Source organism: Sciurus vulgaris (assembly GCF_902686455.1).
Source record: "Sciurus vulgaris genome assembly, chromosome: 4".
In the NCBI taxonomy this organism is placed as follows: domain Eukaryota; kingdom Metazoa; phylum Chordata; class Mammalia; order Rodentia; family Sciuridae; genus Sciurus; species Sciurus vulgaris.
Window position 1 is genome coordinate 98,635,160 of NC_136464.1, and position 14,646 is coordinate 98,649,805.

Sequence of the window (14,646 nt, forward strand, 5' to 3'; positions counted from 1 at the left end):
TTATTCCCTTTCTTACTCTTTTTTTTCCCTTCCTTCATTTCTTTCTTTCATACGAGGGACTGAACCCAAGGGCATTATACTATCTACATCCCCAGCCCTTATTATGTACTTATTTTTGAGACAGTGTCTTGCTAAGTTGCCCAGGCTGACCTTGAATTTGTGATCCATCCCCAGCCCTTTTTATTTTTTATTTTGAGACAGGGTCTCACTAAGTTGCTTAGGTCCTCGCTAAATTGCTGAGACCAGCCTCAAACTTGTGATCCTCCTGCCTCAGCCTCCTGAGTCACTGGGGTTACAGATGTGCACCACTATGCCCAGTGAACACTTGCATTTAAAAAAAAAAATAAAAATGAAAGGACTAGGATATGGCTCAGAGGTTGAGTGCTTGACTAATATGTATAAGGTTCTGGGCTCAATCCCTAATACTGGAGAATAAATAAATAGGTAAACATGAAATGAATAAATGTTATTTTTTTAGTTTAATATATGTAAACATTTTTTTTAATTTTGATGATTCACTATACAGTAAAATATCTTGATTTGAATATACTATACTAATTATCTGTAGGTACTAATCCCTAGAAATAATTTGATACATGGGTATAATTGGGTAAGAACCATTAGGACAATATGATAGGACAGATTCTAATTGTCCTCATTTTTTATTTAAATAGCAGGCTAATTAAGGCTCTTGAAGAGTATTAAAGAGTTTTATGGTCTGCTAATGTATTGTGGTTGAATAGTATGATTCTTTAAGGTAACTTTTTAAATTAAATAGGTATAATTTAAGTTATGGAGTATCCAATAGGAATAAAGGAGGTTTCTGCTTTTAGGTATAAAAGGAAGAGAATATCTCCTGTACCTGATTGCCACATTGCTGGTACTACAGTTTCTTCGCACCAGGTTGGAACGAGGAGGAATGGTCTTCAAATCTCTGATGAAATTGGATGACCCTTCTACTTCCAGGTGTGTGTTAGTCAGTTTTCTGTCACTGTGACATATACCTGAAAAAAAATCATCTTAAAGGAGGAAAGATGTACTTTGGCTTATGGTTTCAGAAGTTTCAGTTCATGGTCACTTAACTCTTGTTTCTGGGTGGGTGTTGAGGCAGAACACCACGGCAGAGAGCATTTGATGGGACAGAGATACCTCATGGTGGCCAGGAAACAGAGAGGAAGGAGCCAGGTACAAAATGTTCCTTTCAAGGGCATATCCCTGGCTACATACTTCCTCCAACTAGGCTCTACCTCCTAGTTTCTACAACATCCCAATGTAACAAATTCATAAATGGGTCCATCCATTCATGTAATCAGAGCCCTCATGATCCAGTCACCTGCAAAGGCTGCACCTTTGAACATTGCTGTATAGGGGATCACTCCTTCACATGAGTTTTGGGGAATATTTAAGATCCAAAACCATAGCACTGGTGGTTTTAATTATAATAATAAGCAACTCACTTGTATTTTCAACCATTTCTTAGATAAACCTTACAAGAAACTACATGGAATTATCTTACATGTATGTACTACTTTTTAGTACAAAGAGAATTTGTTCACAGGTGCCAGCTTGCCCACAAGGTCCTGTGGTAGGCAGGGCTGACATGGTATATTGCCTCAGGCTGCACAGTAAACAGTCTCTCTGACTGTTAGCTTAAACGGAACTCAGATCTTCTGGCTTCTGATTGTGTACTCTTAGTATGTCAATCCTGTATGCCTTTGGAATATCCATAGCATGATTGTTGGCACCTGGTCCAGATGTTTCTTCTATTTAGATCTTTTCCAACTATGATAGCCATTAGAAAAAGTGTTAATAACTTTGAACTTTTTTTTTTTTTGACTTGAGGATTTTGCTATATGCCCAGGCTAATCTTGAACTCCCAGGCTCAAGAAATCCTACTGCCTCAGTCTCCTGAGTAGCTTGGGACCACAGGCACACACACCATTATACCCAGCTCTGAACCTACTTTTGAATTATAATATCACAAAGTATAAATCAAGATTTTCAAAACTGACAAAATATATTCCATTGCAATATTCTTTACTATATCACCATTGTGAAAGCAAGATGTTTTGTTTAATAAATAAAACTATTGTAAATAGTTAAAATATTTGCTTACTGCATATTGTAAACTTTTTTCTACTTTTCTAGTTCATGACATACCTAACATTAATGTAGTAGTACATTACATGGGAGGATATCAGCAGAATTTTCTTACTAATGGGATGGCTAATAAAAAAAAAAAAAAATGTGTAGAGGCCATGGGTTGAGGATGTAGCTTAACATAGAATGTGTGCTTAACAGATGTGAGGGCCTGAGTTCAGTTCCCAAAACACACACAAAAAATTTACAGGACAGGGCTGGGGAGATAGCTCAGTTGGTAGAGTGCTTTCCTTGTAAGTTTGATCCCCAGCACCGCAAAAAAAAAAAAAAAAAAAAAAAAAATTACAGGCCAGTTTGTGTTCCTGAAGAGATAGCCTCAGTTTCTACCTTTCCCAGCTCTGGTGGGAAACATCTTGTTTGCTTCTTCCCTGATTGAGGTGGTGCAGGGGTGAGCTCTCATTCTGCCTGGCTGTGTAGACAGACCATACTAAAGTGGGAGAGGGAAAATAAGAGTTATTACTGCTCTTTGGAAATACCTGCCTCTTGTAGATCCAGATTTCAGTTTTTCTACCATCCTAGTAAAAGTAGACCCTGCAGAAGGTGGATATCAGAGTTAATACTATGAAGAGACAAAACAATGAGAATGGGTTTAACCAAAATAATAAAATAGCACATAATGTCTGCGTTTTACCATTGATTTGTGTGCATTTCTTAGAAAACCAAACATAACAGGACATTTTTGGAAATTATATGCTCTCTAGCAACTTTGTTTTTTTTTTTTTTTTTTTTTTTTTTGAGGTACTTGGGATTGAATCCAGGTCCTTGAGTGTGCTAATATGCTCTAATCTGTGTTTGTTTGTTTGTTTATTTTACTTGGGATTGAACCCAGGGGTGCTTTACTACTGAGCTATATCCCCAATACCAAAAAAAAAAAAAAGAAGAAGAAGAAGAGTGAAACAGAAACAACAGTGAACAGATATAGAGAGATTAGAAGAAGGAGCTTGAGTCCTCTTGGTGGCAGCACAAACTCCTGTGGGGCACAGTGGGAGTTGAGTGATGGGAGCAGTAGACTTGAAAATGTACTCAGTAAGCTCAAATCCCTACATCATACTGGGAGGAGAACTTTCCTAAGATCTCAAGGAGAAATGCTTTTATTAAATATCTTAATTTTTGACAGAATCATTTTCTTTGATATAAGATCATATTTAGTACCACATTATATTTCACTAGTCATTATGTTCTGATATTGATGGAAACATTTATTTTTTTTAATCTAGGAATATTCCCTGGGATTTTGAGAAAATAAAGAAAGCAAGTGAATGGGTCAGAAGAATGGAAGGACAGTATTCATCTATCTGCCAACGGCTTGAACTGGGAAAAGACTGGGACTCAGCCACTAAGCAGCTCCTGGGAATTTAATCACCAGCCACCATTTCTCCTCTTCATTACAGTCAAGGCTGAATCCAATGAAATTGTTATTTAAACTTTACTCACATTTCTGTGTCAAAAATAATCAAATATTAATAGGCATCTACTAGGACATTTAAGTTATGACTTTTTTCAGTATAGCAATCAATCCCTTTAAAATAAATGGAAGCAGAACTGATTATTTTAACTAACAATCAATAATAAAATGAAAATTACAATATTGGAGATGTATTTGTTTGTTTCAGTGTTTTGAGGTGATAAAAGATTGTTTTTTGTGTTGTTTGTTTTTTGGGGGGAGGGTACCAGGGGCTGAACCAAGGAGTGCTTAACCATATCCCCAGCCCTTTTTATTTTTTATTTTGAGACAAGATCTCACCAAGTTACTTAGGGCCTCACTAAGTTGCTGAGGCTGATTTTGAACTTGTGATCCTCCTGCCTTAACCTCCCAAGTGCTGGGATTATAGGTGCACCACCACACCTGACGTGAGGATGTTTTAAGGTCCTGGTGGCTGAACTCCTTCTCCCTTCCAGGATTCTGGTAGAAAGCTGATCTGTTGGATTGAGCAGGGTGGGAAGAAGCCAGGTCTTTTGCTGGTGCCTGTGTTCTGGGCAGGCAACTATTTCCAGGGCCCTGGATACCTGGACTATAAGTCTCAGTGTGCACACTTCCTCATGTGGTTCCTCTATTTGCATATCCCTTGAGACAGTATTACTTAGAGAAACTTGGTATCTCAAGCAATTCTTCCATGGATGATTTTCCTTTTGGTGTTGCACTCTGAAAACCCATTGCCAACTTCAAGGTCATCTAGATTTTCTGCTATATCTTCTAGAAGTTTTCTAGTTTTGCATTGTTTTAAATTTTATTGTATCTTACCTTATTGTATGATTACTGGGGATTGAACCCATGAGTGCTTTACGACTGAACTCCAGACCCTTTTTATGTTTTATTTTGAAACAGAGTCTCAGTAAATTGTCCAGGCTGGCCTTGAGATTTGATTCTCCTGCATTAGCCTCCCAAGCTTCTAGTTATATATTTTACATTTAGGTCTAAAGTTCCTTTTTTTTTTTTTTTTTTTTTTTGACAATACTAGAGATTGAGCTACCATCGCCATACCATCCCCATCCCTTTTTACTCTACCTTTTTTTTTGGGGGGGCGGCGGTGCTGGGGATCGAACCCAGGGCCTTGTGCTTACAAAGCAAATACTCTACCGACTGAGCTATCTCCCCAGCCCCTTTTACTCTCCTTTTGAGACGGGATCTTGCTAAGTTGCTGAGCCTTGAACTTGTTACCACCCAACTCGCTGCCCCCCACATCCCCACTCCCACCCCCACCCCTGGTACTTGAGATTGTAGGTGAACTTTACAGGACCCAGTTCTTCATTTTGTTTTGTTTTGTTTTGTTTTAAGATGGAGTCTCACTATGCTGCCCAAGCTGGCTTCTATCTCAAAATCCTCCCCTGCCTCAGCCTCCAGAGTAGCTAGAATTATAGGCATGTGCAATCGTGCCAAGCTATGATTCATCTTAAGTTATATTTTATGAAAGGAAGAGGGTTACATTCCATCTTCTTCCATTCTAGGCCATACTTGTCTCCCTTTGTGTAAAACCCCAGTTCATTTGAAATTTTTTTGGCTACACGCACCCCTACCCATCCTCATGGCTGCCATTTAACCACACACCCAGGACTTGTCCCTCATGCATGTGGTTCAAGGTTTTCCTTTCACTGTAAGTCCTGCCTTCACCTTCATGACTTCTAATATCCTAATTATAGCCAAGTCTAATTTCCTGGGCTGTCACTAATAACCTTTTTTAAAGTTCTGTTTGTAGTAATCTAAATATAAGCATTAATTTTAAAAAGGAAAAAGCAAGCATTTTTCACTTATATTTGGAAGCTTTCCTTTTAATAGGTAACATCCAGAAAGTTGAAGAGACTACCTAATCTAGGAAGATATAAATCCAATGAAGGAGAAGACCTCCCTATTTTAGGTTATGGTAATTGTAGTCATAAAGAAGAACAAACTAAGAAAAAACTGCTTCAGGGTCTGGGAGTGTAGCTCAGGGGTGATACACTTGCGTAGTATACACAAGGTCCTGAGTTTGATCCACATAACTGCAGAAGAAAAAGCAAAAACTACTTCTTCCTTGCCAGATATGTGCAGAAGCAGGATGATGTTACATTTTCTCATAATAGCTGCAGCAAGTGCCTGACCAATAAATAGATGTTGACCCAATCAGAAGAGGCACCAGCTGTAAACAACTGATTTGCTCATACCAATGTGTATCTGCCAAGTATTTGCCTTACATGCCAGAACAGTGAAAGGTCTCAGTTCTGGAAACATCCCTAAGGTTGGTGTTTGAGTTTCAAATAGCTAATTGTCCTCCTGTGTCAATTCACAGGATTTTCATTCTGGCTGATCATCCAGCTAGACTACTTCAAAGATAAGGGATTCAGGGCTGGGAAGATAGCTCAGTAGGTAGAGTGTTTGCCTTGTAAGCACAAGGCCCTGGGTTCGATTCCCCAGCACCACCCCCCCCCAAAAAAAAAAAAAAATAAGGGATTCAAACCAAACTCTCAGTTTCTCCTATGCTTTCACTCAACAACATGCTGTGATACCACACATGGGAGGTCCTTCTTTCCCTCCCAAGCAAGCAATGCTGTAGCAGCAGGTGCCTGAAAGATGTCCCCTAATTCAATTATGTCCTGATATTATCTACCTGGATACAGCATCAGTTCTACCCACAGTTTGAAGACTTAGTAAGGCATGGCCGGCCCTTGTTACTGGAATATTAGGCCAGAGGCCCAACACAGGGGATCCCAACAAATCAAGTCTGATCTCTTACCAAGGAAATCAAAAGAAAGAGTACTGGTGAAAACCAGGAAAGGAACTTTAATCAATATAGTCATATTGAGGAAGATAAATGAGATCAAGCTTTTCAGCCCTGTCTTTGGGGCTAATGATGGGCTTTAGGGTTAAATAGAGAAAGAATTGGGATGGGGGTAAGGGTGAGAGATATGCTCCTGCTTGGTGTGTGTGGGCTAGAGGGATTGGGTGAGGCGGTCTCATCTTGGGGTGATCTGCCTGCAAGACTCAGCTGTTTTAGAAGATGTAGGACAATGATTGGAGACTTCTAGGTGCTATTCTAGGGGGTCTGAAACAGGACATTGTCAAAGTTGATGGTTGAATATCTCTCCAAATCTTGAAAATACCTTAGTTAATCTTGGTGTCTTCAGCATTAAAGGGGCAGATTACCAACTTTGGATGAATACTCCTTAAATGTTTAACATGTCTATGTGATAAGTTGAGCCGGAATCTGACTCAAAGTTTAAGGCAATAAAGGAGACATACAAAATAAAGGCGGGAATACCAAGTCTTATCCTGCTTTAAGCAACCCATTGAGCATCTGTAGACTGAAGTGAAGAGTCAGTGCTTTTTAGCAAAAGTAGTCATGCTAAGTCCCTATTATAGTTTTCTGTATTGTTAATCATGCCTTCTTCTCCACCTCCCCCTCCTGCCCCGATGACGGGATGCTGGGGATCAAACAGGTCCTCATGCATCCTAGGCAAGTGCTCTGCCACTGATCTGCACTCCCAGCCCCATTCATCCCTTTTTTATAGAAGAAAAAATTCTATTGTGATGATCTTTTACAAACTGAACACATATAACTGGCATCTATGTAAGGAAACAGAACCCTACACTCCAAAAGCCCCTTCCTGATTCTTTCCAACCAAATCCTCCCACTCCCTGCCCCATGTTTACTTTGGCCTGTTTTGACATTTGGTATTAGTGGACACATATGGGTATAACATGATATTGTTACTAAACTCAAGTCCATTTTGCTCACCACTTGAAAGTCAATACTTGAAGAAAAGTTATTGGGGCAAGGAAAAAGATTTCTTTGGAAAGTTAGCAAACCAAAGAAAATGGGAGGGTATTATTAGCACAGACCATCTTAAGGAACTCAGAGACACAAAGGATTCTTAATTTTCTATTTATGATTATGATTATGATTATGATTATTTTGAGGATTTGACCTCGTCTCATGCATAGGCAAGTGCTCTACCACTGAACTACATCCTTAAGCATTTTTTAAATATTTTATTTTGAGACAGGGTCTCGCTAGATTGCTTAGGCTCGCTGGGAACTTGTGATCCTTCTGCTTCCGCCCCTTCAGTAGCCAGGATTACAACTGGACACCAATATTCACAGCCACATAGGGCTCTTAAAGGGAAGGAAAGGAAGAGCAAGGGGTATAATGGGCAGGAAGGCTACATGCTGAGCAGGATCTTCATCATCAGAGCCTGTTTTTTCTTTTCTGCCAGAATATCCTTGAGAAACCAACATTCATCTCCTAGGCGTATCCTTAAATTTTTTTGATAAACACATCATTTCTCTGCAATTTAAACATTTTTTCTCTTCTTTTCCCCATTTATTTATTGGTGCATTGTAATTTACATAGTGGGATCCATTGTTACATATTTGTACCTGCACACAATATAACAACATAACGTGAGTTTCGTTTCCTCGGTACTTCCTCTTTCCCTCCTCCTCCTCACCCTGGAACTTACCCCTGTTCTACTGGTCTCCCTTCTATTTTCATGAGATCCTTCCACACCCAGAATCATTTTTTAATGAGTTATTCTCTAATTTCTCTATTTATACACAATCCTTCAGAGATCACTTAATGCATGTAGTGGTGACAAGTTTAAAAAAAAAAAAAGTAAAGGCCTTGTGCCACGCCCAGCTTTGGTGCTGAATTCTTCCAGAACTTTCTCCAGCACGCCCTAGTGTCATGTTTGGAACACAGGTGGAAAGAGAAATGACATATTTTTAGCACTTTTCCCAGCACAGAAGTACTTAGCATGTCTTCACAATCTCCATGGGAAGAAGGTCTTGGGAACGTCTTCATTGATATTGAAAACTCTGAAGACTCGGTCTCTGAAAGCTTCATCTCCTCTCCCCATTTCCTTCCTGCTGACTATGCTGGAGCTTCTGGCTATTGCCATGGCTCCTTTTTTTTTCCAAATTCAGTGGTTCTGATCTTAGTAGCAGTTGCACAGTTCCAGAGCTAAGTTTAGAGACCACAATAGTCAACCTAGTTCCAGTGAGCAGGGAGAAACTCATTCTGGGAAATCTTGGAACTTTAAGGGTCCAGCGAAAGGGAAGAGAGGTTGAAATCTCTCCCCTCATCCCTTTAGTCATGTTTAGTTAAGTCGGGGGCCTACATAACTGTGAGGAGTCCAGCAGAAGGAAGAGTTGCTAGTCAGCTAGGGAATTTGCAAATGAGCTTTCACTTATTCCTTGATGAGTTCATTAGATGATTCAGACACCATTCTCTCAATATTCCTTGGTGACTTGAAGTAAAACAGTGGCAAGTGGAATGGAAAACAAGGACTTGAGAGTTGACGAGATACAGAGGCTGCTCAGGTAAAGGACAGCATGGAGTCAGGGGTTTTCCAGATTCCTGGCTTGAGTAAATTGGGTAGATGATGGTGTTAATGGTGTTGCTGTGGGAAAGAGTAGAGACCCCCTTATAAAAAGAAAAAGGTAGAGACCCTCTGATGTAAAACAAATATAGCTAGTTAAGATTAACCAAACCAGGCTGGGGATATAGCTCAGTTGGTAGAGTGCTTGCCTTATAAGCACAAGGCCCTGGGTTCAATCCCCAGCACCGTGAAAAAAAAAAAAAAAAAGACTGACCAAACCAAAATAGGTGCAAATAAAATCTTTGAATTGAATTGTACTGTCACGAGTGACAAGGAGGAGTTAATGAGAATAACTTGGTCCAAATCAATTGGCATTCTATTTAATGCTAATCACACAAGTATTAGAATTATCTTAACTCTTACTACATTACATTCACACATTACTTAATCACTAAATTAGAATTCTATAAGCCCCGAGTAAGCAAGACTCACTCCTTTAGACTCCTTCCTAAGGTCCACTTCTATGTGATGTGTCTTAAGACTAAGGGCGACGAGTCCCAGGGATCAGTCAGGAGGAGAGCCCAGGAGATCTTGCTGGGGAACTCCCTTCAGTCAGAGTCCTGATCGGCGGGGACGGTTGGAAGGTGAAGGAGGACAGAGAAGTCACGGCAGGCACGCTGGGCAGAGATGTCTCAGGCTGTGCTGGTGAAGCTGGATACATGCGGGGCAGCAACACTTTCGTGGAAGACGAGGGCGAGGCAGCTCCACGGTCACCTCCACAGGAACATCTTGGTCACCGTCGGAATGACGTATATTCCAGGCCAACACGAGCAAGTAAGTGAGTCTCCTCCAGGCTTGGTGCAGAACTGGCATTATCCATGTCAGTTGGAGACTGAGGCAAGGCTCAGTCATGCGTCTTTATAAATCCTTCTTAAATGTAGACATTACTACTTGTAACTTTTTTCTTAGTCATATTTAAGAAGTAGGAAATTGAGTTACAATTTGATTTTTTTTTTTTTTCTCCAGGGTGTCTGTTAAATCTTGTGTTTTTATATGAGTCTTCTTTTTTTTTTTTTTTTTTTTTAATTAAAGTCAATCTTTTAGGGAATACAGCTAAAGTTCCCAAATATTTATGAGTTTATCAGTCATCTCTAATTTGGTCATGTCCAATTTATATAATTTTCAAAATACTGCAGATTGTGAACAAGTTTATGGGGGGCATCTAATATCCAGAGTACTCTACCAATTTGTGTGTGTGTGTGTGTGCGCGTGTGTGATTACCAGAGAACTCCTACAAAACCAACTGCTTTTAAAATTCTGTTGTGTAGTTCAAGTGTCTTGCCTTGACCAATCTAATGAGTTGATTAACTGGGCCTTAATACTTAACTTAATAAAAAACTAAGCAGATGTCAGTTAAATGAAGAAGTTTCAGTTTATGGCTAAATGTACTTGTTAACACTGTATTTAATCATCGTCTGCCTAATTCTGTGTTTTTAACTTAAAGATAATCTCCTAAGGAACACACTTTAGATTGACACACAAAAAAGAGTTTCATTTACCATATTTAAGGTAGTTGAAACCCACCTCACTAAATAAAAGTTCAGTTGAACCTCTTTACAACATTGATATTAAGTGAATAGACATCACTTAACATCAGTGATATATCAGAATTCTGTTGTATTTGAAGAATAAAATTGAAAAATTTTTGAATTTAATTTTTACTGATAGTTCCAGTGTTCTAAAAAGATAGTTTTTTTTGAAAACTGAAATTGACAAAGACTTGAAGAACAATTCAGCAGAAATAGGACCATAATGTAGAAAAAGAGTTAGCTGTACAACCGCAGAGACAGCGTGCTGCAGCTTCCACCCAGGCTGGAAATGTGAGCGCCCAGAAGAGGCATAGGTGTAAGGAAAAGTCATGAGGAAGAGTCAGCGTTGGTTTTACTAACACCTGAGGGTCACTGAGTGCTCGGGTCAGGTGATTGATGACCATGATCGTCATCGCTGTGGTCTCTGACTGGAAAGTCAGCCTGTGCTTGACTGTGGAAAACTGACTAGATGGTCAGCATTTTAATTCAGTGTGAATGTAACCTTCAAGTTCTTTGGGTGTTATATAGTTCATATGATTTAAGCTAAAGGTTCCTTTGAGATTGCTCTTTAGGTAAAATATCATTTTATCTTTGGAGCTTAAAAACTTGTTAATCTGATTGTGTACCACTCCAAACTCCCCATAGTCTGCAAGTTGAACATCCTTTTGGATGTGTCTGAGGGTCTTTAGCAAGTGTACATTCCACTAGTGACAGTTCCCTTTAGGGCCTGAATCTATTCAAAACTTGAGTCTGGAAAGTTCTCATGGGTTTAACAGATCAAACTATGAAGAACGCAAGCTTCAGATCCAGCTTTCTCCATGTTTGCCTTAGTTCGAATAACTTGGTTTGTAGAGAATAGCTTTAAGTGGCTTAGACACTGATAAAAGTTATTTTGTTCACACTCATCTGTATTTTGTTTTATACTTAGCCCTATTTAAATCTAGAATTTAATGGAGTCTAGTAAAAAAATGTGTGGGTCATGTGAATATGAAAAAAATAATATGAGGAAAGAGGAAAATAAACTATTACTGTGTAACTTTGTTATATTCCTAACATTTCAAGATTTATTAGTTGCTTATAAATTGGTATGGCTGTGTAGTTTATAAATGTCTATGCACTATATTAATTAAAAGACCATAGGATGTGTTGGCAGGTTGGCTAATATTATTGGAATTTTTAACCACAGTTGCTATTTGTGGAAGAAATTATTTGTTACGTTAATAAAAAAAAAAAAAAGTTGGTAAAACAAAAAAAAAATTAAAATAAATAAATAAATAAATCCTTCTTATCAGACTCTGTCAGCCAGTTGGCTGAGTTGGCTAGAGTCGCATATCACAAGTCACAAGTCACATATGGTTGTCAATCACATATGGTTTTCTTACTTGGGGCATTACATCATTACATCATCACAGCACACAGCACTCAAGTTATTTCTCAAGTTATGTTTTGCAAAATACACATCACACAAATTGTCACACATTATTTTGCTCCTTACATGTGCTGACTGTGGTAAATACAAGGACAGAAATATCCAAGATAAAATAATGTGGCCATGGTTTAAAGTTATTGTGATCATTTCTGTGAAGCAACCTATCCCTCCGGAGGCCCCGTAAGCTGCCAATTTCAGATATAGATAGCCTAGCTCCCCTGCCTAGCCTGTCCTGCTAACCCTCCAGGTGCAGCCTGAAATAGATAAACTGAAACTTGCTGTTTGCATTTCTTGAAAAAAGACCCCTCTTGTAAGCCTGCCAAAATTTTTGTGGTTTTCACTTTTAAAAACAGCGTGCTTGAGTCACTCGCTGCTACTGCTCTCCCTTACTTTGGAGTTGCAGCCCTAGTGCACTAACCTGCTTCTTCTCTTTCCCTTAAATAATTTTTTTTCTACTCTAGTCTCTGGTGGTCTCACTATGCGTCGATAACTGGACCCCATAACAATCAGCGGCTCTTCAGAAACCTCTTCTGAAGTCACGGCATCGCAAGAATAACTCTTAAAATGGTAGAGAGGAGGATTCTGCAGATGTAAAAACAATGTGAGAAAGATGACTGCTTTCTTCTCTTCTCCCCAACTGTAGCAATCCACCTCACCAGTCCTCATTATCAGCAGAACCTCAGAGCAGAGCAGCTCCCGTGTCACCAAACCATTCTCCTTGCTGCAGGGAAATATGCATCTCATACAGTATCCTTGTGTGTCTCATATAGTATCCTAGCTCACACAGTGCCTAATGCCCCGGGTCAGCCTTGATTAATACAGTTTCAGAGGGTTCCATCCATAGACAGCCAGCTCCATTCCTCAGGACTCAAGTTGAGGCAGAACATCATGGAGGAAGAGCGTGGCAGAGGGAAGCAGCTCACATGATGATCAGAAGGCAGATTTCAATTTAAACATTATTTTTCAACTTGCTTTTGTGGGGGCGGGTACTGGGGGTTTAACCCAGGGGTGCTCCATAGTACAGCTATACCACCAGACTTTTTAAATTTTTATTTAATTTTTTTTTTTTTTGTTTCCAGTATTAGGGATTGAACCCAAGGTTGTATTACTATTGAGTTACATTCCCATACCTTTTTATTTTTTATTTTGAGACAGGGTCTCTTTAACTTGCTAAGGCTGTCCTTGAACTTGTGATCCTTCTGCCTCAGCCTCCCTAGTCATTGGAATTACACGCATGTGCCAGTGCCCCAAGCTATTTTACTCTTGAAGAACATGATTAGCACACATTCTTATGTTGTCTGAAAGCCATCGGATATCCTGGATTCTGTAACTCTAGAGAAAAGTTACTGATTAATAAGGTTTAAGACTTTTGTATTTTCAATTGCTTTTTCCAGGAATAACTAACCTTGCTATTAATCATTAAGATTAAAAAAAAAAAAAAAGGCATCTTGTCTGACTTGTGGCACATACCTGTAATCCCAGCAACTCAGGAGGCTAAGGCAAGAGGATCATGAGTTCAAAACCAGCCTCAACAATTTAGTAAGGCCCTAAGTAACTTAGTGAGACCCTGTCTCAAAATAAAATTTAAAAAGGGCTGGGGTGGGGGATGTGGCCATTGGTTCAATCCCTGGTACCAAAAAAATAAAAAAATAAAATAAAAAATCTGGGGATGTAGCTCAGTGGTACATGATAGAGCACCTCTGGGTTCAACCATCAGTACCAAACAAAACAAAACAAAACAAAAGGCAGCATTTGCTGGAGAATAGGGGGATAGCAAAAGACAAAAATTTTAACTCATTACATGAATTCAACCAGAGGTATCATCTACAACCAAGTTAGTGGGAACTAATATCCTCTAAAATTGATAATGTTTTAAGCAAATAAAGCTTGAGGGGGGGTTCCTTTAGGTTTTCCCTTGCTTATTATGTCATATCATATGAAATACTATATATAGATACTTATAATGTCATACACGTAAATACATGTACTTTTTTTTTATTCTTGTGGTCCCAAGGATTTAACCCAGGACTCACAAATGCTAGGCAAGTGCTCTGCCACTGAGCTGCACCTGAGCCTGTGTCTGGTATCTTATGCTTAACATTACATTTGTCATTCAACCATATGGTTGTAATATTGATCACTCACATACAACAATTTATTCTGTGGATTTAATATTTAATTACTTCAATTATTGATTCCATGAATGGGCAAGGTTGTAGCTTCCAATATGGGGGTATCATGAATAGTGCTGCTCTGAGCATTCCTGTAAAGAGAATGCCTGTCTTTTGAAAATCATTTATTTTTTTGGAGTACCAGGAATTGAACTCAGGGTCTTGAGCATGCTAGGTAAGCACTCTATCCTTAAGCTATATCTATTTTTTATTTTATTTTGACAGGGTCTCACTGCATTAAGGCTGGCTTTGAATTTGCAATCTTCCTGCTTCAGTCTCCCATGTAGCTGGGATTACAGTGTCACCACGTCTGGTTATGCATTTCTTTTTTTGCTGTTTTTTGGTTTCTGGTTGTTTGGGGTTTTGTACATTTGTTTGTTTGTTTGTTTGTTTGTTTGACCAGGGATTGAACCCAGGGGCACTTAATCACTAAATCACTTCCCCAGTTCTTTTTTATTTTTTATTTTGAGACAGGGTCTCACTAATTTTCTGAGGCTGGTCTCAA

General features: G+C 39.1%; 1 protein-coding gene across 2 annotated transcripts in view; it reads left to right on the plus strand.

Annotated features, from left to right (window-relative positions):
- PARP4 (poly(ADP-ribose) polymerase family member 4) overlaps positions 1–3,753 on the plus strand; it is a 117,668-nt gene extending 113,915 nt beyond the window's left edge. For both annotated transcript variants that reach the window (XM_079138812.1, XM_079138813.1), the window contains 2 exons: positions 834–966; positions 3,378–3,753. In XM_079138812.1, coding sequence (XP_078994938.1) covers positions 834–966; positions 3,378–3,519 — 275 coding nt within the window. In that variant the 3' untranslated portion in view covers positions 3,520–3,753. The remainder of the gene's footprint in view (positions 1–833; positions 967–3,377) is intronic.
- Positions 3,754–14,646: the final 10,893 nt, after the last annotated feature.